Genomic DNA, 24,491 nt, shown 5'->3' with positions numbered 1-24,491 from the left:
CGTACATTATGCAATAAGAAACTTTCCATGGTCCTACCAGCTACTGCAATGAATAACTATTTATGCTCTGTCAGCAACCAACGTGTGTTTTCCTGCAAGGCATCCTGTATGTCAGGCCTGACTCTACTTGCATGCAGGTCAAAGAGAGGAAGACTGTTTCTTCCACTTCACAGCGTGGCCTTTGTCTTTTGTTTTTCAGCCAGAGAAAGTGGAAGTGTTGAACTGGAAACCATTTACCGAGGCAGCTGAAGGAACTGACAACCCTGCTTTCAGCCACATTGAAATGGATGTCGCAAGCAATAAGAACAAAGTCAATGGCCTTCATATATGACATGGGGCCACGTCAGCCCACGAGGACAGTTTTGTTCGTGTAAAGCACTGTTGACATTCCTGTACTGGTTGAGTTACCAGCCCTGTTGGGGTCATGGGCAGGTGTCTGCTGAGCTTCGTGGCACTGTCACCCTTGCATGACCTTGACATCAGTCAAGAAAGGAATCAGGTCTTTCTTGCACTTCCTCACTCTCTCTCTCTCACTTTGGGTCTTGGTGACAGGGCTTAAGGCAATGTTTCTCTGTGAAATATTTGCCTGATATTCTTTGAGCCTCCTGGAAAATATCTGCTTTTAATCTCCGTTCACTCTCAGAGTAAATTTTTTATTTAGTAAGAGCACTGTTCCCCCAGACACGGCTGTTTTTCTGGTTTGTTTTTTTTCTTTTTTCTTGTAAGGCATTGAAAGCATGAAGAGATTAGGGCTGTGGGACCTTATCAGATTGCAAGAAACAGTGGGTCTTTTTTTTTAGTACAGGAGGTGCATTTAGTGCCTTCTGGTTCCTTTGTAGAACAGATCCTGAGAGTGTATTTATTTTGCTGGTTTTGTCATATATGTTTGCTCTTATTAAGCCACTTGTTCCCTGGTTACCTGCGTCTCTTTCTCTGTGCTCACCGCCGGAAGCTATAAGAGTGTCTTTGGTGATGGGTAGAGGCAAAAGTCAGTCTTCCCTTCATGCCCCGTCTCCCTCTTCCCCTGTCTTGCCCTTAGAGAGCTGGTCCTCATGAAGGAAATGAGCTATTTGGGCTTTTTATTCAATGCCACATAGCAGAACCACAGCAGACTTCTACTTCATGCCCAGCGTGCTGGCCTAGGACTGCTCTTGCACTGGGCTGGGCATAGCACGGCAGAGATGTTAATGCAAGAAGAGGGCACTCTTTGCTGTACTGGACAAGAGGGAAGGCTGCATCTGCAGTTGCCACTGCAATTAACTGTGGAGCTGTGAGCTGAAACCTCATGTAGCCATTTGTGTTTGTGCAGTTCCTGTTGTCACTCTGGAGATTCACATTCAAGGTTGGTCTAGATCAGGCAAGAGCATGTCGTGTGTTTTGGCAAGTGGGCAAAGTCCACAGGGCAATCCCCTGGGATGGGGAAGGGATTGCAGAGGCTGTCATTTGATGAAGGCTTTTCCAGGGCTACAGGGCACAGGACGGCTCACCCTCTGACTGGGCTGCCAAGAGAAGCTGAACAGCACATCCACTCCAGACCATGCACTTTGGGAGAGGGAACACGCCCATTGCTTCCTTATCCGGTGAGCTTTCTGGTGCAGCAAGGAACAGACTCTGACCCACTGTGTTGCTTTTGTACTGCAGACCTTTTGCTATGGCTATACATGGGAGTAGAATCAAGTTGGAAAATAAAAGCCATTGCAGGAAATTCGAGCCATGAAGCTTATAAAGCAGTCATGCTTGAGAATCAAATGAAACACTAACTGCATGTCTTAAATGCTTTCTAAAAGTTATGCTGCATTTGTGCCAGGTGCTGAGCTGCTGTAACTTGGAATGTGACACACTGCTAGTTTATCTACCTTGACTTGGGCCCTTAAGCATCTAAATCAATTTATTCTGTGCCCCTGTGACAGAGGGCACTTGATGATCTACTGCATAAAAAGAACTGACAGGATCAGAAAACATTAGGAAGAAGAAAGGGGCTCCAAGGAGCAGACCTTGGCTAGAGGAGTACAGGCAAGACAGATACGTGAGCTGCCACCAGGGGCATGTCTCCATTGGCTAACCCGGTGCAGAACTACATGATGGAGGCAGGTTTCCTCTCTGCCTCCTGAAGCATTGGTTTGCATGATCCCACGCAGAGTTTAGGGCCAGCCCCTTGTCTCCCATTCCTCTGCTGCAGCTCTGTGACCAGGTAAGGGCCTAGAGCCACTGTGCAGAAGCTGTGAGAGAGCAGGATAGATCCCGTGAGTCATTTCTTGTGTCCCTATCTCTAGGATCTGAGACAAACAGTAGCATCCAGAATAAAGTCTTTTGAGATTCAGGAGGGAGGTCTCTATTCTGGGACTATCCTAATCACTCTGAGAAAACTAGTCCACTGAGTGGACGAGCTGGCTATGCTTCTGAAGCCTCAGAAGATAAGTGCAGCTGATCCAGCCTTGTGCTTTGTCTTCACGATCCAGAAATAGATACTGCATTTTGTGCTACAGAATAGTTCTTCAGCCTAGAGTATAACAACTTGTACTTACCAGGTACTTTCAGCTCACAGATCTGAAAAACGGTAAGTACAGGTATCTCCACTCTGCCGCAGAGTGCTGAAATGGACTGACGTGCCTCTGTGTACCTGTGCAGACTAAACTGTGCACACAGAGAACAGAAACCTGTCGAAGCCGTTGACCTGTGTGCCTGCTGGTACGGCTACAGCCCTCCCAGCACAAATGCTGGACTCCCATCTGAATGTGCCTCTCAGGAGGGTGACTGATGACTGCTGTGTTAAACAGCACCAGTGTCGCCTTTGTTGTACCACTCTGTGCCGAGATCACTGTTTGCGCTGTAATTGATATTGCCTTAAACTGTCTTGGATGATCTGCAACATCTACCTGTTTTGGTCATGAAGTGAAGACTAATCTTCCTAGTTATAGTTATGATAGGTTTTTTCTCAGTGCTTTGAATTCACATAGTTGTTGTTTAAAATAGAGGAATCATGTAAATGACCAACTTCACTTCTGATTAAAGTCACTGTTTGAGCACTGAGCAGTCATTTAACTCTAATTTTGGTATGAAGTGAAAGTTTGGCCAGGGGATATCTGTTGATCCACAATCATAACGTCAAGATGAGTTGTCACTGGGGAGAATAGCTTGCTGTAAGAGGTTGACAGACAGACATTCTTAAGCTTTGCAGATGACCATGGCAACTACCCCGTTTCTTGCTAACTAACCTCCCATCATTGCTGCAGAACTAAAAAGTGACTCTTTCTGCTTTACTTTTTCTATATGTTTCTTGCTTTAATTGGCATCACTAATTAAAACAATTAATTTTGAATCATATTTTCTCTGGAATATATACTGTCATCTGCTAGTTGGACTTTCAGTCAGGGCCTTGTCTGTGTAAAAGCAGCAAGATGATTCTTGGTGTCTCCATCACACTCCTGCACCCTGATCCTTCACCTCTGCCAGCTAAAAGCTCACCTGACAAAGAAATGCAGGATGCTCAAAGCTGATTAATTCCATGGGAGTGGGAGCACTCCACATTGCCCAAATTACATGCAGCATCTGGCAGGGTCAAGAGACAAAACAAGTAGGAACATTTAAAAAAGAACTAAAAGCACAAAAGGAAGAATATTTGACTACATGAATACACAAAGGATCCACAGAGAGAAAGTAGTGACAGAAATTGGCATTTTTTGGTCTGCATTTAAATTTGCTTCCACCCAACTGGTCTTTCTGAACAAATAAGCTAAACAGAAAATAACTCATGAATACCCAACAGCAAATATTTCATATGCATAATTTATTTTAAAGTTTATTGCGTCACATTATACAAGCATTAAACATGGCTTTATGTTGATGATTTTTTTTTAAAGTGTGAAAACTTGACATTCTTCTCCATAGGATTTTTCTATTTACAAATAAACAATCTCTCTATATACTTTATATATATATTATATATATATGGTAAATAACATAACTCCCCTCAGAAAGATTTAAAATAAAAAAGAACTGATTTGTAAACAGGGTTTCTGTTGTAGTATTTGGTGGCTTGAACGCAGATGATGTTCTATACCTAGGCTTTTTCTTTTGCCAAAGTATCCAGGTTGTTCATTTACATTTTTTGTTCTAAGATCTGTAAAACCAACATGGGACAGAATGCAAAAAACGTAGCAAACAGGCTGAAAAACAGTCCCAATATACAATTTTTTTCCTTGGTTTTAAAAACTGGCGTGTAACTGCTCATGAAGTACATGCTTGCTGTCAAGAGTGGTCTATGGAGGTCAATCCTATGCTGATTGCAAGATGATTTCACAGTAAGTCCTTTGATGTGTGCTGTCCTGCTTGCTATGTAAAATGTCTGTGGCATGCATTGAGGTTGCATTTTTTTCTCATTCGCTTGAAGGTAGTGCTCTTGTGGAGCTGGAATAAGTAAACAACATATAGGACGGTCACCTGGAGGTTTAAACAAAACCCATCGTCAGATCAGAAATAAGGGAATGGCATAAATTTGCTATCTAGAGACCATTAAAATTCCATTTATTACTATTAGCCTATTATTTGTATTATATTTTCCTAATTAATAAAATAAATAAAAAGGGGTCATCTTTCCTGAGTGTTCTGCTATATAGATTAAAAAGACTAACGGGAAATCTATCGTGCAGACCAACAGCACAGAAACCTCTGTGTGGGTTGACTGGTCAACATGAAGCGACAGAAATGAACTCAAGATCTGCCCGGGAGGTCAGAGCCCTTTTCAGCATCATACTCAGCACAAGCTTGGTAAGCAGCCAGCTCGTGTTCTCATTTAGAACAGAACGGGACACAACTTCTACCAACGTATTGTCATGAAAATGCATCATAATGTAGCTATGTTGAAAACTAGTCTCAAAAGCGATTATTATCTATTGTATTTCTGCTGCAGTTTATTTGATTTGGCACATTATATTGCAGTGAGTCTTCTGGAGTTGAAGTCAGTTTATATTTTGCTAGGTTACAGCTCAGTTCTGGGAAGTTATTGAGATGTACATTGACAAAGCTGTATCTTACTGCAGGAGTTTGCAAAGGTTCACACTCGTATGGGTGTCACTGTTTTTATGCATGACTCACATCTCACTTTACTACTTAGCAAACAGTTTCTAAGCTCTTGTCATCTGTTGTTTTAGATATTAAACAGAGGGTATGCAAACTAATCCAATTGCTCAGGCGAATTTCATCTGAATGTGATTTTGCACAGCGATCCTGCCTGAGACTCCCCAGTCTGCAAGTGCAGTACCCACCCATAGGTGGTGGATGGTAAATACTAACCCGTCTGGCATGTGTGTATCAGAGGATGACATTGCCTAATCCTCATCCCCTGTTTACAGAGACAGAAATACCCCATTTCTCCACTGCCCACGTGGGCTATGTCCACAGCTGCTGTAAGCTGAAGCAAAGAGGAAGAAGTTCACTTCCTCGTTAGGCAGGAACATACCCCACAACCATTAGTTGTGTTCCCCACTCATTTTTGGCACTGAGTCAACAGAGAACAGATTAATCCTGAAATTCCTTCAGTGCTTATGTTGCCTCATGGGACCTTCAGGCTTGGGCCAGGAGCACCTGATAAATGGGACCTGCTGTGCCATTTATCCTCTTCCTGTAGGATGATGGGTCATTACTGGAGGAGGTTCCTTGCTGTGAGGAAGCAAAATGTAGGCAGGCAGTTTCCACCCCACTCCTTCCTCAAGCCGTATTACCTTTCATGAAAACCTTCTCGCCCGCCATGGAAATAGCACAGTTCTCCCTTGCAGTGGAAAGAAGTTAATAGATTTAATTTGGCAATATGTGATCTTGGTGCAAGTGGTCCTGATGTTTTGTGGAGCCTGAGGCATCCGTCCATAAGGTCTTGCACTGTGTGGTCTGTCCAGAAGGGCAAATTCTAGCCCTTCTGTTGAATGGTTTCTGGAAGAACTTGTAGAAACAACTTGCTGAATTTTCCTCTCTCTTAAATATCTTCAAACTAACAAGGTCACAATTCCTTAAGATATCTGAGGAAACTATAATTTTTATGGAGCTCCAGTTATTTGGAAAAGGGCTAGGTGAATTGATCAGCTCCACTGTTTTGTATCTGGCTGTATCCTCATAGGACATAGGCTTGCTTCCACTTGGCTTCTTAAACCCTTGGCTTTTGAACTTACTTCTTCATGTTGTGGCTGATTATGCCACTGCATGTTCTGCAAGAATTGCAGGTTATCACTTGGAGGCAAGAGGTGGTAGAGCTTTCACAACATTCAGCATTTTGGTTCATGTTGCTCCATCTGACACTTCTGCAGTCTTCAGACTTACAACTCCACTATTTTAGGTTAATGATCCAGGAATTTTTTAATTTCTTAATGCTAAAGAACATGCAAAAGGATATAGAGAGTGACCATTTTGGCCAAATCTAATGCTGCATCCTCTGTAGGATTGCTCTGCATGAAGGATTTCAAGCTATTTCATACTACAGTCTGGTGTTGTTTTATTTTTCCCCTCCACCCCTCCATAGGTAATGGAAGGATGAATAAAGAAAATGTTACAAAAGTAGAGATTCTGGATGACTGTATTCTTTTGCTCTACTGACCTTGCTTATCTGTTGGGTTTTTTTTGTTTGTTTGCTTGTTTGTTTTACTTATGCAGATAGGTCTTTAAGACACAGTCTGTCTTCTGTTATGTGTATCTTACACCCTCATACACGAGGCCTCAATGTGATCTTGCAATACAAATACATGGGCAGTTCTGGGCAAGATGCCCTACCCTGATTTGTTTCCTTCGGAGACCAGACAGTCCTATAGCTGTAAAGGCACTGTTCAAATCTTTAAAACGTATTACCAACTTTTCACAGTATCATTTCCAAATAAATGACCTTACAGTCAGACACCTCTGGCCACATTTAGATGCTTTTTGATCTGTCAGCACTTCTGCACACCTAAATTTTTCAGCATTGTTAGACCAGTTGATTAGACTCATGATCAAGCATCTCCTCTTAAAATATACTTCAATATTGTTGGAGTAATGGAAATGGTCCACATACGTGACCTTAACTCATGGTAAATGCAAGCTAACACAGCTTAGTCCACTGTGGAAGAGGGCAATGTTTCCATGCATGTGCTGCAGGTGGTGGCTACACACATGGACAGGTACTGCCATGTTGCTAACGCGCAGTCACTGGTTATGAAGTAGCAACTTGGTCATGAGAAGGAGCCGTAAGATCACCGAGTTCTGTAAAGCACTGTAAGATGTGTAACTGCACTGAAGTTCAGGTTCTTGAATTTAAGTCAGGGTCTGGGAGCTTCCTGGAAAGAGTGCAGAGACTTAAGCATTGGACCGATCTGCTCATGCTGACATTAGCTCTGGAGAAGACTAAGCCTTGCAAGACCTCTAATTTCAAAAGGCTTATGACAATGCGCACTCTATTAAACATGGGCGCACATGTGCTACGTGCACACAACATTGACTGACTATTCCTTTCACTGCACTCTCCACTGTAGAAAACCAGGAAATTTTTATAAACATAATTCCTATCTTCTTTTAAGCAGTTTCTTCCTCACCCCATCATGGCCACTCATTGTGGTAAGATTTTCCATTCTTCTTCCTTTCCTTCCGCTCCTTCTGCAGACGTTCTAGTTCAGCTTCATACATCATTTCCTGAATCAGGTACTTTTCTCTCCTCATCCGATCTCTCAGATCTTTGGGGAGATCTGGGATTAAGTAGGAAATCAGGTGCTTTATGCAAAATACAAGGTGCTGTGAAAATAAAAAAGGGATGAAAAATTAAAATCTTAGGAAGGAAACAAGTACTTTCTATATCTTCTGAAAACTGTCTCCTTCCAATTCACAAAAAGATGCTGTGTTAGAACTAAATTTGAAGAAACCAAACCATGAAGGTTTTTCCCTACAAAAACTCCAGCCAAAGTCAGTGGAGTATGGATAGCAGCAAAGGTTACGACCAGCTGGGTTCAAATAAGGCCTCAAAACTGTTGTATGACCTGTGTGTTCAAACCCGTGAGGTTATGACTTGTCGTAAAGTTGTTTGGGCAGGGCCTGGTATTAGTGGATTGCTTTGCAGGAAGAGGAGGATCAAATGATATAATACTTTCCTGTTGCCAGAAACCCCTTGCATCAGTATCAGAACCAACAAATTACTTATGCGAAAGAAAACATTTTTTTCTTATACTGTATCTCTCATCCAAAGACATATTCTCATTAACTAAACATCACAATTAAATACAAGGTAACTGATCCTTTGTCCCTCATGTTTTAGGCATGCCACAGCAAAGCTTGAGTGTGATGGGGGAGGATTGCTTGAGTGTCTTTTTTTGGTTTGATCAAAGATGCTGCTTGGACATTTACTCACTCCACTTGAGAGGAGGAAAAGAGAAACAGAAAAATCCTCCATCTCAGAAAAGACACTCATTCTAGATTGGAAGAACAAAGGTATTTCTTCTCCAAGCAGGAAGCCTTCCTTTCAAAGCCAGTGAAAAGAAAATGTAACATGTTTTCCCATGTCATCTCATGAGAAATAAACCTGCAATACTTTAATTGCTGGGGTTTTTTGCCAAACCTAAAAAAAAAAAGGGGGGGGGGGGAAGCTTCTTCTGTCAGTTTAGCCTGGACAAATAATTCCTTCTGCAGTGACAGGAAATACTTTTGTTTGGTTTTGAAGGAGGTCAAGATAGCCAAAATAACCACACCCACAGTGCCCAAAAGGTATCTGAGCTTACGTAGTTAGTTAATTTATGAAAAAAACCTAGTTGAATCACTCATCTCTTAGCACAATCTTTTACTGTAATTGCTGCAGCAATCACAATACACCCGTTGGTGTTTTCCACAGAAAAAGATGGTCATGGTTTCTGCTGTAATTACCTTTTCGATTTCAGGGCTATAGTTAAGGAAACAGTTTGCAGTGCCAATGAACAGAGTGGCCCCTGCTGAGGGAGACAGCTCTGAGCCAGCCTATAGCTTTGGTTGGGGCAAAGCAAAGTCAATTCTCCTGTGCAAGTATCGGGCAGACACAAAAAACTATTCCACAGCAGGTAGCAAATTTGGCTGGGCACTGACTTGAGCAGGGCTGTTTTTCCTTGCCTTGGTGATCTTTGCCCTTATGCCGTCCTGCCTTTATGCCAAATGTGTATCAAGAAGCCAGGCTCTCCTCAGTCTTAAAATTGCTTAGGCTGACTTGCAAAAGCCATACTTGTAGTCCTTTTTGGAGACAGATACCCTGGCTCTCAGTACTGACAGCCTAAGAAATGAGGAGATCAAGCCCAGCAGGCCTCTACCAAATCTTTCTTTCTTCCTTTCTTTCCCTTAAAGTTTTCCTGAGTGTGGCAGAGATGATGGAAGAGCCAAGCTCCTTAGGACCAACCTCTAATGAGTTAGCCCTGTGTAGAAAGCCCAACCTGCAGTGCCATATTCCTGCTTTATCTGGGAAGGGCTGAAAATGACAATCAGGGGGAATTCACGCCAGACCTTGGGCTTCTGCTGAGCCACCAAGACATCCCTATGCAAGAAATAATCTAGAAAATGTTTCCCCTTTCACCTTTCCTCTAATTCAAATGCTTCTGTTCTGTGATCCAAAGAGGTGTTTCGAAAGCTCAGTTCAGAATGAATTTACACAGTAATGTGAGTCAGAAATGCAATATGTGCTCATGAACATTATGCCAATAATTTATGGTGATTACAGCTTCCATATCTGTGTTGGATGCCCTGTTGCTATGATTTCAGAGCAGAGGATTGAGTAAAGAGTTTTTAAAAATTGTTTGTTCCCTGTTTGGCTTATTCACAGTGTAAAAAGCATTTCAAACTGCTTGTGCTGGAGAGATGCTGAGCCCCTGGTTTCTGGCAGGGATATTCAGGCATCTGAAATTCAGGCATTAAGAGCTGCATTTTGTTTTGTAAAAGATCTTACCCTATTTATCTACCCTCCTGTTTCTCTTTTTCAAAATCAGCATGGGAATACCAGTCATGTAGAGTTGGTATTATCTTCTCTGGTTTGTCTTAAAGATTTCTGAGATACTGACAGTAAGTACTAATATTATGAACATTGGCAAAGGTATTGAATACTTTTCATCATCATCATCTTTGTGATGCTAATCATTCTGGGGAAATGAATGGTATTGAAAAATAGAGAAAAAAGCTGGATGTGTAAATACTGTAACTTAAACTATCTTCATTTTTCAGTTTTTCAGATTCCATCTTTTCTTCTCATGTTCCTTCACCCCTTCCTCACGCAGTAGTCAGCATACAGCTCCCCAGCCTAGCCAGGATACGAATGCCAAAACTCAGAAAGTAAATAAAAGATTTGTTTACTTCCCCTCTTTGCAAACCACTGTTACAGTTTTCAAAAAGTGCTGCATTCCCCTTTTTGTTAGAACCTAAACACCTGTGACTATTCAGACAACAGATCTGAGTATACAAGTCACAATATACATAGCAGAAACTAACACAAAAAGCTCAACAGCTGCCATCATAGATCAGCCCAATGAGAAAGCTTCAAAGGGAAATTTGTTTCATTTTGCTGTTTTTGTTAAAAAACAGAGAAACAAACACATTTGCCACCTGAATTGTCACTGACCTCAAACACAATAATGAAAGCCAACCGCGCTGCTAAGACATGCCAGAACTGCAGCGTGTAACCATAGGGCACTGGGGAGTGAGGAGGATCTCGGTAGTCCCTGTACCTGAAAGACAAGCAAGAGTACGGTAGTTAGCAAGCTCCTGCCCTGCTGCCTGGGAGGAAGACAAAACCAAGACCCAGCTGCTCTCGATCAATGCATTTTCTGCACCAGAGTGATCTCAGTTCAGACTGTACAAATTACCACAACACCGCTTGATTCTTAGGCTGGGCCTACACCAGTGTTTCATTTCAGATCAGCAAGTGTCCTGATCACCTCCACTTGCCATGCTTTGGTTCACTCAAATGGGTTTACTTTCAGATGAAACCTAACGGTAAGATGCACTCCAGGAGTGCACTTTGTGCTCCAGCTGCTAATAGAAAGTCAGAGGAAAGGACCAGGTCAGTGCCTGCGTGGAGCCAAACTGCTGAAGCAAATACAGAGGATGTTGGGTGCTCAGCACCAGCGGTTTGACCCTACAGCAGATCCCTTGACAGCGCAACGTGTGCCTTGCAGGCACCTCCTCAGAATATGGAGCAGGGTGGGATGCTCTGCTGTTTTGAGGGCCACTTTGTTCCGACTACAAGTTAATTTTAAAACCATAAATGCCCTCAATTTTGTAAGCCTGACAGTCCTCCCAAAATCCATATAAAACTGCCTCATGGGCTCCATCCGGCCCTTGGTCAACTGGTTGGCCATCCCTGGTGTAAAGCATGACTCACTCTGACTTTAGTGGAGCCAGAACTGCACCTCTTGGTATACCAAGAGGGCAAGGGCTATGTAAGAAAGGGATCTAGTTCCTTGTTTCACAGAATATTTCTTTAAAGACTTTAGATCTGAATAAAGTAACTAGAGATATCTATTGCGGAAGCTGGATCCAGGGAGATGCCAAAACTACATTAACAAATCACGAATCTGTTTACGTCACACATTCTGGAGTCTGTTTCTACTAGTAGTATGTTAATTCCAAAATACTATTGCAGAAACTTAATTTAAAAGTAGTGTAAAAAATTGTTTGCTCCTTAATCTGTTTCCTAGATGGGACAGAAAACCCGTTATAAAAAATATTGAAAGTACCATAATACACTTCACCTTGGCCTCTAAGTTAGTTTTAAGAAACTCAGATGAGCAAAAGAAATAAACAGTTATTTCATCTCTATGATAATCCACATTACTCCCTGAAGGTTCACCTTCATAGATTGCAGAGGGTGCTACACAAAATGAAATAAACTGTGTCTTGACATCTTAGTCAACAAAAAACCTCTCTTAAATTGCAGTATCTCTTAAAACTGAGATATCTTCCCTTCTGCAAGCAGCGTGCTGAATTCATAGTTCAGGATGTTTTACAATATCCTAAGGATCCTGAAAACAGAAGTCCCTGGACCAAGTCCCAAGTCAGTAGAGTATGTCTCCTTTTTGTACTTGCTAGGAACCAAGCACTACACGTGAAGAAATGGAGAAACCATTTCTAAACAACCAGAATAGCATGGCACCACCTGGGTTCCAGATGAGCAGAAGTTAACTGTGTATGATGGCCACTGTTTTTTGTTCAGATGGACTGCCTATCTGGCTTGAAGCACAATCAAAATGACTGATGTTTTAGCAGAATTTAGGTGGGTTAAGTAGCTGATAAACTCCGCTAAAGAAAGTAAGGTGTTGTTTGTTTTCTTTCAAGGGTAGATATACATAACAATTCAGTGTCCCCCAAAAGAAGAAATTTATCTTCTGGAGCTTTGTGGCACTAATTTTAATAGTGTTCTGTTTATGGGATATTGAGACGACAACTTTTATTGACAGGATTTCCACCATTGGCTTTAAGTAGCAGCAACCTCATGCTTGAAGTCAGGGAAGAAAGGAATTAAAGAGGGGGAAGAGAATGTTCAGAATTACAAAACATTATTAAATGGTGCTATGGCAAACAATGTGGAATGAAGTATTCTCAAAGTGGACCTGCTCCAGATAAAATGTTATCTACGGATTCAACATTGGGATGTTCTTTCTGCCAAATAAGTTGCAACAGTCTTAAGTATCAGTTAAATGAAAACATTAATGCCCCCTGCCCAGTTCACTCAAACTGATTAATAAAAGTGCCACAATTTCACAAAGTATCACTGACTTTTGCCGTATCACAGAATATTTTTTTTTATTTAGGCACTCATGAAAGGATATTTTAATTATTCACAGTGAAAAATAGTGAGACTAAGCGTACCTGCAGCTACCAGGACTCATGCTTATAAACCAATGTTGCAATAAAAAAATGGTAGCTGTATTCGTCACTTGGTATTTTTGTTTAGGACCCCATTTAAGACCTTTATGTAGATCCTTGATTCTCTAGACCATTAAAATCAATCAATCAGGTGCAAATCTGTCGTTACAGACTAGTCTCAGGGTGCTATTTTCCCAATCTGTTGGCTGAAGACAAAGATATAGAGATAACTAACTGCTCATTTTATTTTGACTCAAACCACAAGTATATGATTATTACTAATAATTACACCTGTAAGCAATGACAGAAAGGTATTAACCATTCAGCAGTTAGGAAGTGCTGGATTTGAGGTTTCGTAAGAGTAGCTTAGGACAAACCCTCATGACCTGTGAAATATCTCAGTGTGGTCACTTCTTGTGCAACCTTGACTTCCTTGTGCATGTGCTATGATATAATCTGATAACAGTGTCATCTTACTGATACATAAGTAACTGGTCACCTGTTACTAGCCCTTTAATACCATATATTTCCATGATGGCTGTGTCTGATTCAAGCCATGACACCATACAAATCCTGCAATAAGAACACCTGCCAGATATCCACTTTTCAGCTTCTTCTGTATCTAAGGAAGGAATAATGCAAGTAACAGCCAAGCGGTACCACGAGCATGTCCCTGAATAGCACAGTTAATTCTTTCCATAAATATTCTTTAAGTTCTGAAAATGAGTTCCAACCCCAAGTTTATCATGATGCTTCTTCCTTGCAATGTCTTACAGCAGAGAGGTACTTTCTTCAGATACTTACCTGCAATATTTTAATGGTGAACCAGAGAATTCACTTCCATTTGATGTTGGCTCTGAACGGTTTTCAAAGTCAGACACCAGAAATACTGATAAACTGGCATTAACATAGCCAACCATACACCTGGAGGGAAAAAAATCCTGTAGTCAGGACACAGCAAGGTTTCTCCATTAACTGTTGTACCCAGGAGAATGTTCTCTGGGTTTCATGAAATCCACAGTATAACTGTGATGCATATTAATATTTGAAAGGGATGTTGAGGCAATATAAAAGAAATGCTTAAGTAGGTCAGATGGACAATAAAAGTGAAGCAATGGTAGATTTCTATGGGAAAAGAAATGGTGAAGACTGGGACTGCTACTTTTGAAAAGTCACCTAAAAGGTGACACAATAGAGGTAGAGAAAATAATGAGTAGCACTAGGAAGATAATCAGAACATTCCCGCTGTTACCCTCATGACACTAGCACAAAGGGACATTAAATCAGATGGAAAGGCAATACACGTAAAACAGCTTTTTACAAAATGTCTAGTTAATCAGAGGAACTCAGTACTAAAAGATCGCAGGGTGGCTGAGCACTAGGAGGGTCAGGCAGAGCTTGGAGAACACTGAGTCGGAGAATGTACATCACCTGACGAAGGGCTGTGGGAGTCACAAGAAGGCTCATGGTTGGTGTTCATAAAGCTGAGGAGAGATACATCAGGTGTATTGTGCTGGTCACCCTGCACTGCCCAAGCACAGGTAAGTCTAGGCTCACTGCAGCTTAGTGCAGAGTATACTGTACAGTAAGAGTTGGGGATTTTTTAAACTATGGATTTACAATTTCCTGGAAGAATTACTTTTAAATACCATCTGGTTTTATCTCAAAATCTCCATACTGATTGGATTTGGAATTTAATTTAATTACAATATTTTTCTAGTATCACTGGGTGTCATATGGATCTAATACCTACAGATTCTTTTGGAAAGAAAAAAGCATCTCTCATTTAAGTTATTCAATAGCAGATGTTCTTGACTCCTTAATTTGAGAAAATACAATATTCCTGTGGATTTTTGAAGAGTTTCCTGCTTTTGTAACAGCACTTATTAATAACAGTATCCAGAATGCTGACATAAATAGTTTTTATCCAAGTTGGCTCTTTCAAAGGATTAATATCTGATGGTTTCATCTGCGAAATTCACTCAGAAAAGCAGCAAAGGTGTGAAAACACTGTACAAGAGATTTGTGAAAAGATGATAAGAACTTCCTCTGTGAGCCAAGCTACTTCCACTAGTTTCAAAGCCAGTGAGTCATATTTGAGTCTTCATAAAAGTAAAATTTCTAAAGGTGTTGTTTTTTTCATGCGTGGTGGTCCTGCGAAAATCAGTAGCAAGGAGAGTTCCTGCCAGTGCTTCAACGTCCCGAGGATCTTCATAATGGCACAAGCAGAGGCCCCTGCTCAGGAAGAGCTGGCACCAGACCAAACACTTTACCTGTGAAGAGACTTTAACTCTTTCTGAAAATAAATGGAACATTTCCCCTGGCACCTACTAAAATGTCAGACACCTCGCAGGACAGCAAGTTAGCAGCGCTCCTAATCAGGAGCTGCCACACCAGCCGCCCTTCTTCCGTCAGCTTGATTAAACAGTATTGACAACCCAAAGATGGCAAAACAGCAGCAACAGGAGACCTCGCTTTCTGTAGCAGGGAAGAAAAATCAATCTGCCATATGTCTAATAGCAGAATGTAAGCTCTCTGTCACTGTCTACTGTTTAGCTTGTGTTTCTTCGAACAGTCGGGTCCTTGCTAATGGAGCTGCCAGGAGATAATTTGCAAACTGTGTCTATTTGTGTTCAGCTGGATTCGATGGCCTTGCCCAAGTCCAAGAGCCTGTTGCCATGTAGCAGCTATACTCATACTTGCTGGCAGTATGCACAAGCTAATGTGATCTCAGTGTTTAGCAACACTGAAAGAAAATCCACTTAGGCAGCAGGGATTCAGTTCACAAATATCTCCTGAAAGATTTAATCTAAAGACTCTAGTTTTAGAAGAAAAATAAATTACTTTGCTCTGTAAGTATATCTTGATTTATTAGTTGGGAATTGCTTCCTCTTGTTAGACACTACTTTTTTTTGAGCAATACATGCTGAATACTACATCAGGAAAAGAAGCCTAGTGAGTAAGTTTAAAATGCTCATTAAATCTGTAACTGATAAATATCAGCATTGCTTCAGAATGAAAAGAGGGTTATATCCATGTAAAACAGCTGGGAAGTGCAGCTTGTGGAGCGTACTGTTACACACACACCAAATCTCTGTAACAGCTCTGCCATGTTTCCCTTGAATTAACATCATCAATTATAGTCACTCAGCAACCCATTCTGTGAATACGCAAAGTATCAATATCTATGGCTGATATCTGTTACCTCAGCACAAGCAATAAATTTGGGTTAGTGGAATCAGAACATACACAGACAGTACTGCTGTATCTATTCAAGTAGTAAGTGATTTTCATGCGCATCTGTTTTCCCAAAGAAAAGCTTACTTTTGTCCAGCTTCTCCTTGGCCAGCACAAGGTCCATATTTGTAAGCATAAACAAGGCGAGGGATGAAATCTGATGTCACAGCTATAACAAATGCATTTGTGATGACAGAAAGAATTCCAATGCCTTCCAGGATCCCATACCAGATTCCTGTTCAACAAGGAGAGTATGTTAGCTCCAGGAAAAACAATAACGAAAGTACCTGAGATACTGCATGCTATGAAACAGTTGTCCCCACCACCCAAGGTCTTTTCACGTAGTTTCTGTCCTAGAGTCACTGCGTAAAAATAATTTTTCTTATTGAACAGCAGGACCTTAGTGGGACAGATTTCTGTTCCCACTGGGTAGGAATTTTGTTTATCTTGCAAATAATCTCAAGGAAGCCGCAGAAATACTCATGGAGGCCTTGGCTCCACCAAGCCACATAACCATCTGGGCAGCTTTCAGAAATGCTGTAAGCCTCCCTGCTTAGGATGACGGCTATCCGGCCCTTGAGGAGGGTCTGCCAGGGCAGTCATGGATGTATGCAGTCCGTCATCTCCCTGTCACAGGGGCCTTGTGTGTAACTCGTGCACAGCTGGTCAGCATGTACCTATCGGCATCAAAATCTTCATGACATGCTAATGCTACAGAATGGCACACGGCCCCTAGGCATCACCTGGGCTTTTGGCCCATCAGCGGCAGTCTGACAGACCCTGTAATACAGGCACACTGCAAGTCTGCTCATGAGGACCATCACTGAGAACCACACCAAAGGAAGGTTTGACATACCCGTTGATTTTAATGAGGCATCAAGCTGTCCCTGAAAACTTTGCTGAATAGGGAGTGAATGTAACTTATTTTGAGAAATCACACCTGAATTGGCCTGGAAGAAAAATTATCTATTTTTCTGCGCTTTTATTATTTACATTATATAATGCTCTTTCAGGAATACGCCTGCAGTGTATGCCGTGTACTGGCTGATGTCCAGGCTTGTACCTGAACTCATAGATCCACACTGTTCACATACAAAGCTTTTCTCAGACACAGCCTTTAGGTACATGGTAGACTATTCTGAGAGCACAAAGCCTGGGCTGCTGATATTTCATGGTGTGGGCTACTGGTTTTTGCAATGTAGATGGGCAGCAAGGTATCCTATTTACCCCTCTAAACACACCAAGGGGGATTCAGCATTGGGCAGATGACTTTGTTTTGCAGAGTCCTTCCTAAAGGCGTTCTGCTTTTGCACACTGCAAGGACAGAAGAGATTTATAGTCAAAATACTTTCAAAGAGCCCTTTGCAGCAGTGTGTGGCTGGGTGACCTCAAAGTTATGTGAACCTTGTGTTGAGCAATGCAGGTGTGCCTCACTGCGAACAAGTTCTCTCTTGGGATCTAGACCCACCCTGTGTGACCCACCAGGGACCTCGTGGGCCTAGACCCTGAGTCACAGGGGAGCTTGGTTTTGGCCAGGTAAATATAAAACACACAGTTCTCTTACAGTATGGTGGCTGCTTTAACTTGACTTTCATGTTTCAGCTGCTCTGTCTGGTTATTACATTCAGATTGAGCAGCAGCATGTGTTCATACAGTGTGTCTGCCACAAGGAAAAACCTGCAGAGAACACTGATCACTTCATTAAAACATCCTGGCTGTTAAGTCACCCAGAAAATCATTAAAAGATGTTTTCCAATATAGACTATTAATTGCATAAGTAGATCGACATCAGATGCTTGAAGTTTTTTGGAACAATCAAATTGTGTGTTGTTAATGGGGAAGATGACTGAAAATACCTTAATCTGCTCTTACTTGAAGTGGTCAATGCTTTGCCTTAAAAATAACACACACACATAACAAACACACATGCGAAGAGCTCACCTATATCTTTGGCTCTTGAAGCTAAAGGTCTTCTCCACTGGGTAACAAATTTGTATGCATCAAGCCGAATTTCAATGATGTTGTTAAGTAAGGCCAGAAGCGGTGCCAGTGGAAAAGCTGCCACAAAAATGGTTGTGAACCCAAACTGAAGAACTAGGAAGAAAAAAGAAAGATCATAGTATAACTGTTAAGATCTAATCCCAAGGTCTAAGATACTAAATAATATATTCATACCAACATTATGTGTAAATATACAAACATTTCTTCTCATGCCATACTATACAACAGCCTAGTGACACTTGTACAGCAATTCCTTGCCAAACGTTTAAAGCAAGGATGACAGGAACAAATGCACATTTGTCCCCAGGATGGACAGCAACATCTAGACTTTGTGATTTGGAGTGAAGTTTGAAGGTGGACAAACTGTGCTTTTAGAAAAGAACATTTTTACTCCAGCATCAACTAGGATCTCTCAATACCTGCAAAGATTAGGGTTGAATACATTCATTTTTATAGTACAAATGGGCAGCAGTTTGAAACTTTGTGTAAGTTTCTAGAGGCAGGTTTTCAGACTGCCAAATTTCCCATTAATTTGAAAAGAACTGTGTGAGGGAGAAAAGAAAAAAAACCACCCAATCATGACATACATAGTTCAGTCACACAGGGCAAAAGTTCTTGACCTTGAACATTTCTGTGAGCAGTTATCCTCCCCTCTCCCTCCTCTGGATAGAGCAACGCCTTTTGGCAGCAAGCTACTTTGTAAATGTGAGATAGTAAATGCTGGTGAATTTTAAACATAAACAAGCATGCAGCTCTGTAGCACGCAATTTAAAAATGAAAGCCCAAAGGAACTTCCTTTAGTAAATAACAGCAAAGTTCTTTAGAACTGTAAGTAGGGGAAGAGGTGGGCTCTGGTTTGGAAAACAACCTCCCTCACACGAAGCCGGAATAAGTGTTTCATAAATGTGAGGTTAGCGAACAGCAGTGGTGTGGTTAGCTATACTAGTCTGGTTTGGTTCTTACAAACTCACTCCTATTCCTCACCTGACCTGTGAGAATGAAAACCATTCTGCAGCCTCTTTAGCTTCATGCAGTGATAATTAAAAGAATACACCAGCCCACATCAACATAAAAGCAACAATATTAAAATCTAGTGAAAGAGAGAGAACTAAGGTCAGAGCCATACTCATTTCTAGGTATTCGTCAAAGAGTCCATAAGCATTCATAGGCTGCAGATTGTAGTCCTTTTCCCACTGTGGGAAGCTTGTTTTTCTCTGTGTGCCATACTCTTGTCGTAGTTTTCTCCTGGTCCACCAGTTTTGGATTAGCCTACATTTTCAAGTAAGTTAAAGAAACAAGGTAAATAACATTAGTGACTATTTATCACAAAATTGGAAGAGGCTAAGTGTGCACAACATACTTTGCAAAATTAATTTCCCAATGCAGGGGAAAATAGAGCATTAGTAATACAGGTGGCTGATGACACGGCATAATATGTACGAAAACAGCTATGGCGGATGTGCTGTAATTCAGGCCTAGATGTTGTTAAAATGGTGGAGGGATTTTGACATTTTTTCATTATTTATTCACTTTCTTTTTCTCTACACAGGATGGCAAATCACTTCAGAGTCTGCTTATGTGGCAGAATGCAATGCTGTGTGGACACAGTTGAGGTCTAATTGAGAAATCAGCAAATTGAGTGCTAATGCTGCTTGATCCCTTCCTGTATGCAGGCCGACATCTCTACATGGCTCTACAGGGTGCAGGGTAACAGTCCCCGGGCAATCCAAGAAGGGAGGACACCTTGAATGGTGTCTGCAGTCAAACATTCAGAGGAACACAAGGCAGAAAGAAGTGTGTGGACTACTGACGACGCGTGGTGGCCAAGAGGTGGATGGCTGACATGAGTGCTATCTCCATCTCAAGAAGTGGGGGAGCTGGACTGGACTTCAGGGGGGACATATTTTTCCTGAAGAAATGCATGTGTAGGAGCACCGTGGGAAGCACTAAGCCAGAAGAGAAATGAGTGCTCACATCTGAAATAAACACCTCTGCCTCCCCAGGCTAGGGAGTTGCACTGGTTTGACCAAAAAAGGATAGAGTTACAGCTAGAAAGAAAAAAACAAACCAAACCAAAACAAAACCCCAAACCAAAACCTGACAGAGATTTTCTCCATAAGGTGTGGTTGGCCCCTTCATCTCAGCAAGATAGAGGGTGATGGCTCACTCACATAATTCAATCCTTTCCCTGACTGTGCATTCATAGTGACCTGGTCTGGTCTCTCTGTGAATGGCAGGTAAATGGCCATTGGATTTGGATAAGGGTTTGGCCAATTGCTTGTTTTCTTAAAGCTTAGAGATGATTTTTCCATTCAGGCCATTTACCAGAGAGGTTATAGCTTTTCCTGTCTTTCTTAAAGAAGAGGAGGTGCAATATGAGTGTAGGATATTCTACAAAATCTAGAGTTCAGAAGTGCAAGAAAAAATATTTGGAAATACAAGTGTGGACTTCAAGCCAAAATTTGGAAGTACAAGAAAATATTAAAATATTTGGGTTTGGCAGCTTGCAGCCAGTCACTAGTGCGTAAAAAGGCTAAAAAGGCTTTTCCTGTGAATGCCTATGGTTGTGATTGATGGATTGCATGACAGTTAAGGGCACATCTTTTGCAGTCCACAGCATCTTTTGGGATTTCATATCATCTGTCCTGCCCGTGAGAAAGTGAGAGGGCTGAGAACTGAATTCCTGCAAAGGCAGCAAATCAAGGGGTGAGGTGGGTGGGAGACCAATATTTGGAGACAGATCCTAGTTACGTTCTTCCTTTGTGAGAGGGAAAACCCATAACCAGTGTTACTAATATTGAAGACTCCTAGTAAAATTCAGAGATGTCTTTTTCTGATTTCTATATGAGCAAAATCTGAGCCATGCAATGTAGTGTGATTTTAATACGGATGTATGTTCTTCCTCCAGGAAAAATATCAGTTTGAAATTGCAGTTTCCCACCTCTAAATGAAACAATAATTTATACTTTGTTTCTTAGTTATTGCAAATATATCTGTGCAGGAGAGGAGAACTAACACACGCTTCCACAGGTTTCGAGGTGGTGGTTGAATGAAGCAGAAGCACAACTCTGATATGCCAGTATTTGTATTAAAACACGTAACCACTAAACAATCAACACTCTAGCACACAGCTTATGGCCTCTCTTTGATATCTTTGCAACCCAGTTTTTGACTCTCAGGCAGAAATTTCAGAAGACAAGGCAATGCCACATTTATCAGTGAGTGGTGACAGCAGGCGCTGGGGTTGCCATCACCAAAGCAGAGCCAGAGGCCCGAGCGCCATTTCTTTCTCACCCTGCATGTCTCTGCAGTCGCTGTGGGACCACACACCAGCACAAGAGCTGGGCTGCCATCCTGAAATGATGGAAAAAAGCAGCCTCCAAAACAGACTGCTGTGGCTCCTCTCCCAGGCCTATGTTATACAGAAATATTCCACGGGTGGAGGTCCAATGATGTTCTACTACAGACTCCTACTCCAAATCCTCTGGCCATGCACAGTGTGTTGGCTCAAATCACGCTTTTAGCAGAAACGATCATGGGTTTTTTTCACACAAAAAGGAAATGAAATTACCTGCAGCATTTCAGGGCTAGGAGGTGGAGTGAAAGGTCTGGAAAGCAAATACGTTTTTCATCAGAATGAGCTGAAGCATCTCACATTGTTGTGAGATGTTGTTTTGTGTTCTAATTTTCATTGTGACTCTAAAGTGAAGGGACTGACTTTACGTGAAGTAGTTTATTCCTATTAAATCACTTGTTCTTAAACAATCTCCTCCTATCTCCTTCAGTCACCTTCTTTAATCCCCTTTTGTGCTCTTTATTAGGTTTTGAAATCCCTATTAATAGGTAGTAGAAAGATCTAATGAAAACTGACAAAAGAGGCAGGGAGTGGAAAGAGAAGGATCAATACTGCTGCTGCTCTTCTCCCCTCCCCATCCCAGCTAATTCCTCCAGCCCTAAGAGCTGCAAAATCCTGGTGAGCAGTGCTAGGTGCAAACCCAGGAAGACAGAGAGAATAGCAAGCTTTGAGTACCTCTATTGCCAATTACTTCATGCATTTAAATAATTTACTCCATTCTCATTACAGCTAGGTGTGAGCAGAACCGAGGCTGCCTGAAATCACTGCTGTGACACATTTCTGCAATTCAGGGACCGAACTCTGCACTAGCTCTGCTGTGGATCCTGCAGCGAAGCAAATCCCTCTGAATTTTGCAAGGGCAAACTTTCTGACAATGTCAGCTCTCTCTTATATTTTTACACTTGTTAATTTCCCTTGATGACCTGCCACACTGTCTCTATCATATTAAACATGCTCATTAAATACTAATCAATAAGAAAAGGACCAATAGGAAATGAGTAATTGTCAACCTTTTTAGCTAGGACACAGCTCCATAATACCCCAAAGATCACAGGGGAATTTGCCTATATACCAGTCAGTACCTTTTTCTGTCTCTGGGAATGTATATGCCAGCAGTGCATTTTTTCCAGCTCATACCTGCCCTTTCAGGCATCTTTTATCACCCAGCAAGGAGAAATTCAATTTAGAACTTACCATCATAGCTAAAAAATGATGCATATAACATTTCCTGTGTAAGGAATACAGCGGTCCTACAGTTATTTTTAAGGAGTTTTGAAACATGGAATACAATTTAATGAAATCAAGCACTTCCCATATATTATTTATCTGTTAATATTTATATCACACTTTTGCTTCTGTAAACTATGTTCAATGCAGAAAAAACCTCAAACATCATCTATCTCTATGTGTCTGGAAATCTGCCTTAAGAGTTCTGTATCCTGGGGGGGGGATTTTCTATTGTAACAATTACTGTATCTTGCTTTTATGTAACTAGTCATAAGGAAAGCATAAACTTAGTATTTTTCTGTGACCTATGGAAGCATAGGCATTATATTTACTTACGGGTAGCCCAGTTCCATGAAATTATTCCAGGTCTGCTTTAGCACCATTATAATACCCATTTGCATACAGAGATCAATAAGGCATCCACTAGGGTGGCACTACAGAAAAAAAGAAACAAAAGGTTAAGCAGAAATAATACTGAGGTTTAAAGCATTTCTTAGAGACTAGAAATGGACATTAGATAATTTACTTAAAGGAAATTAAATGCTATTCTCTTTATTTTTTAAAAAATATATAAACTCATGGGAACATATGAGACTGTATCATTTTGTGAAACTTTTAAGCCTATCATCTAATTCTCTGCAGAGGTCAGAATCAGCTGAAACCAATGCAGTTCTCATATTAGTGCTTCTAATATGTTGTGCAAGTGTGTGTGGGACAGAGGCAAAGGCTACCAAGTTTCTTCAATGATTTCAATAGTTTTTGGGGACGTTGACTGTCCTTCAAGTCAAAGAACGAAGAGAAAATTCTTCCTGGCTGCAGAGGCAAACAGTTTATGCTGAGAGGATAGACTGTTTATCCGCTACTATTTAATGTATATGACTGACTGGACCATTCAAAGTTATTCTCTTCTTGAAGAACTAAAAATCTCTAACTGTCAAACAGCAGTTCTTAGTGTCTCTTGCTGAGGGCTTGCTTGCTTCAGCAGTGGCTCCAGACCTTGAAGAAGTGGTCCTGCTTTTGGGAGAGATGCTCAGGTAGTACAAATTTAGGTAATTCCACAATTTTTCATCTGGTATTGGAAGAAACAGAAAAGGAACAAAAAATTTCTGCCCTCAAACAGCACTTTACACAATTGACTTTGCAGATCCAAACAGTGGAGTCCAAGCTGTATTGTTAAATCCTGGGTATTATGGATAAGTTGAACAGATTACTGTCATAGAACTGGCACTATTTCTCTTTAACTTTTAGGGGTAAAAATTAGTTATGACCTGTAACAAGATGTGATATGAATTTCTTATACACACTGCATTATACAGTGCTCAGAACTTGGGTCCCTGCTGAGGTTCCTGTTGACCTCATTCAGCTTCTCTTTAGATTAACAAGGTGGCAGATTTTTTTTTTTTTTTAATTAACTTCTCTAGCATTATTATTAAATCATCATCCTTCTGGTTTTAGGAATCAGTCACATAAGGCAATATAAAGTGAGACAGGTAGGTGCAGTATTAATGAAGTAGCAGTGATGTTACAACCATAACGTAACTAATACATAAATTGTGGTCTGAATATGCCCATGGACACTGGACTAGACTATATTGTGTTACTAAATGTCTTAGACTTGGCTTCATCCAATGGGTGAAGGGAGGGCCATTGGAGGGATATTTGGGCATTACATTCTAAATTACGGTCCTAATAAGACCTACCACAGATACGGTCAATAATGTCGAGACTTTTTTTATTAGACATTTATTTTATTATTAGACTTTTATTTTTGCTCTGAGAAAAGCAAAATAGTAGGGATTACAAATAGTAGCTTCCACCAGCAACTGACCCAACCTGTAACATCCTGCTGTTG

General features: G+C 41.1%; 2 protein-coding genes across 7 annotated transcripts in view; one reads left to right on the top strand and one right to left on the bottom strand.

Moving 5' to 3' along the window:
• The window catches only part of SLC5A8 (solute carrier family 5 member 8), a 29,992-nt gene extending 26,673 nt beyond the window's left edge, over positions 1-3,319 (top strand). The window contains exon 15 of the mRNA XM_010302592.2: positions 200-3,319. Within this exon, the coding sequence (XP_010300894.2) occupies positions 200-331 (132 nt within the window). The 3' untranslated portion in view covers positions 332-3,319. The remainder of the gene's footprint in view (positions 1-199) is intronic.
• A 403-nt stretch (positions 3,320-3,722) lies between these two features.
• ANO4 (anoctamin 4) overlaps positions 3,723-24,491 on the bottom strand; it is a 197,082-nt gene continuing 176,313 nt past the window's right edge. For 5 of the 6 annotated variants that reach the window (XM_075749605.1, XM_075749625.1, XM_075749636.1 and 2 more), the window contains 8 exons: positions 22,976-23,073; positions 19,184-19,326; positions 17,998-18,150; positions 16,144-16,291; positions 13,624-13,743; positions 10,574-10,679; positions 7,551-7,746; positions 3,723-4,440 (listed from right to left, as the gene is read on the bottom strand). In XM_075749605.1, the coding sequence (XP_075605720.1) occupies positions 7,555-7,746; positions 10,574-10,679; positions 13,624-13,743; positions 16,144-16,291; positions 17,998-18,150; positions 19,184-19,326; positions 22,976-23,073 (960 nt within the window). In that variant the 3' untranslated portion in view covers positions 3,723-4,440; positions 7,551-7,554. The remainder of the gene's footprint in view (positions 4,441-7,550; positions 7,747-10,573; positions 10,680-13,623; positions 13,744-16,143; positions 16,292-17,997; positions 18,151-19,183; positions 19,327-22,975; positions 23,074-24,491) is intronic. The other variant, XM_075749615.1, reaches the window with a different exon arrangement.

Source organism: Balearica regulorum, chromosome 1 (assembly GCF_011004875.1).
Source record: "Balearica regulorum gibbericeps isolate bBalReg1 chromosome 1, bBalReg1.pri, whole genome shotgun sequence".
Classification (NCBI taxonomy): domain Eukaryota; kingdom Metazoa; phylum Chordata; class Aves; order Gruiformes; family Gruidae; genus Balearica; species Balearica regulorum.
Note: the sequence above shows the minus strand (reverse complement) of the source record. Positions and strands in the feature narration are given on the sequence as shown.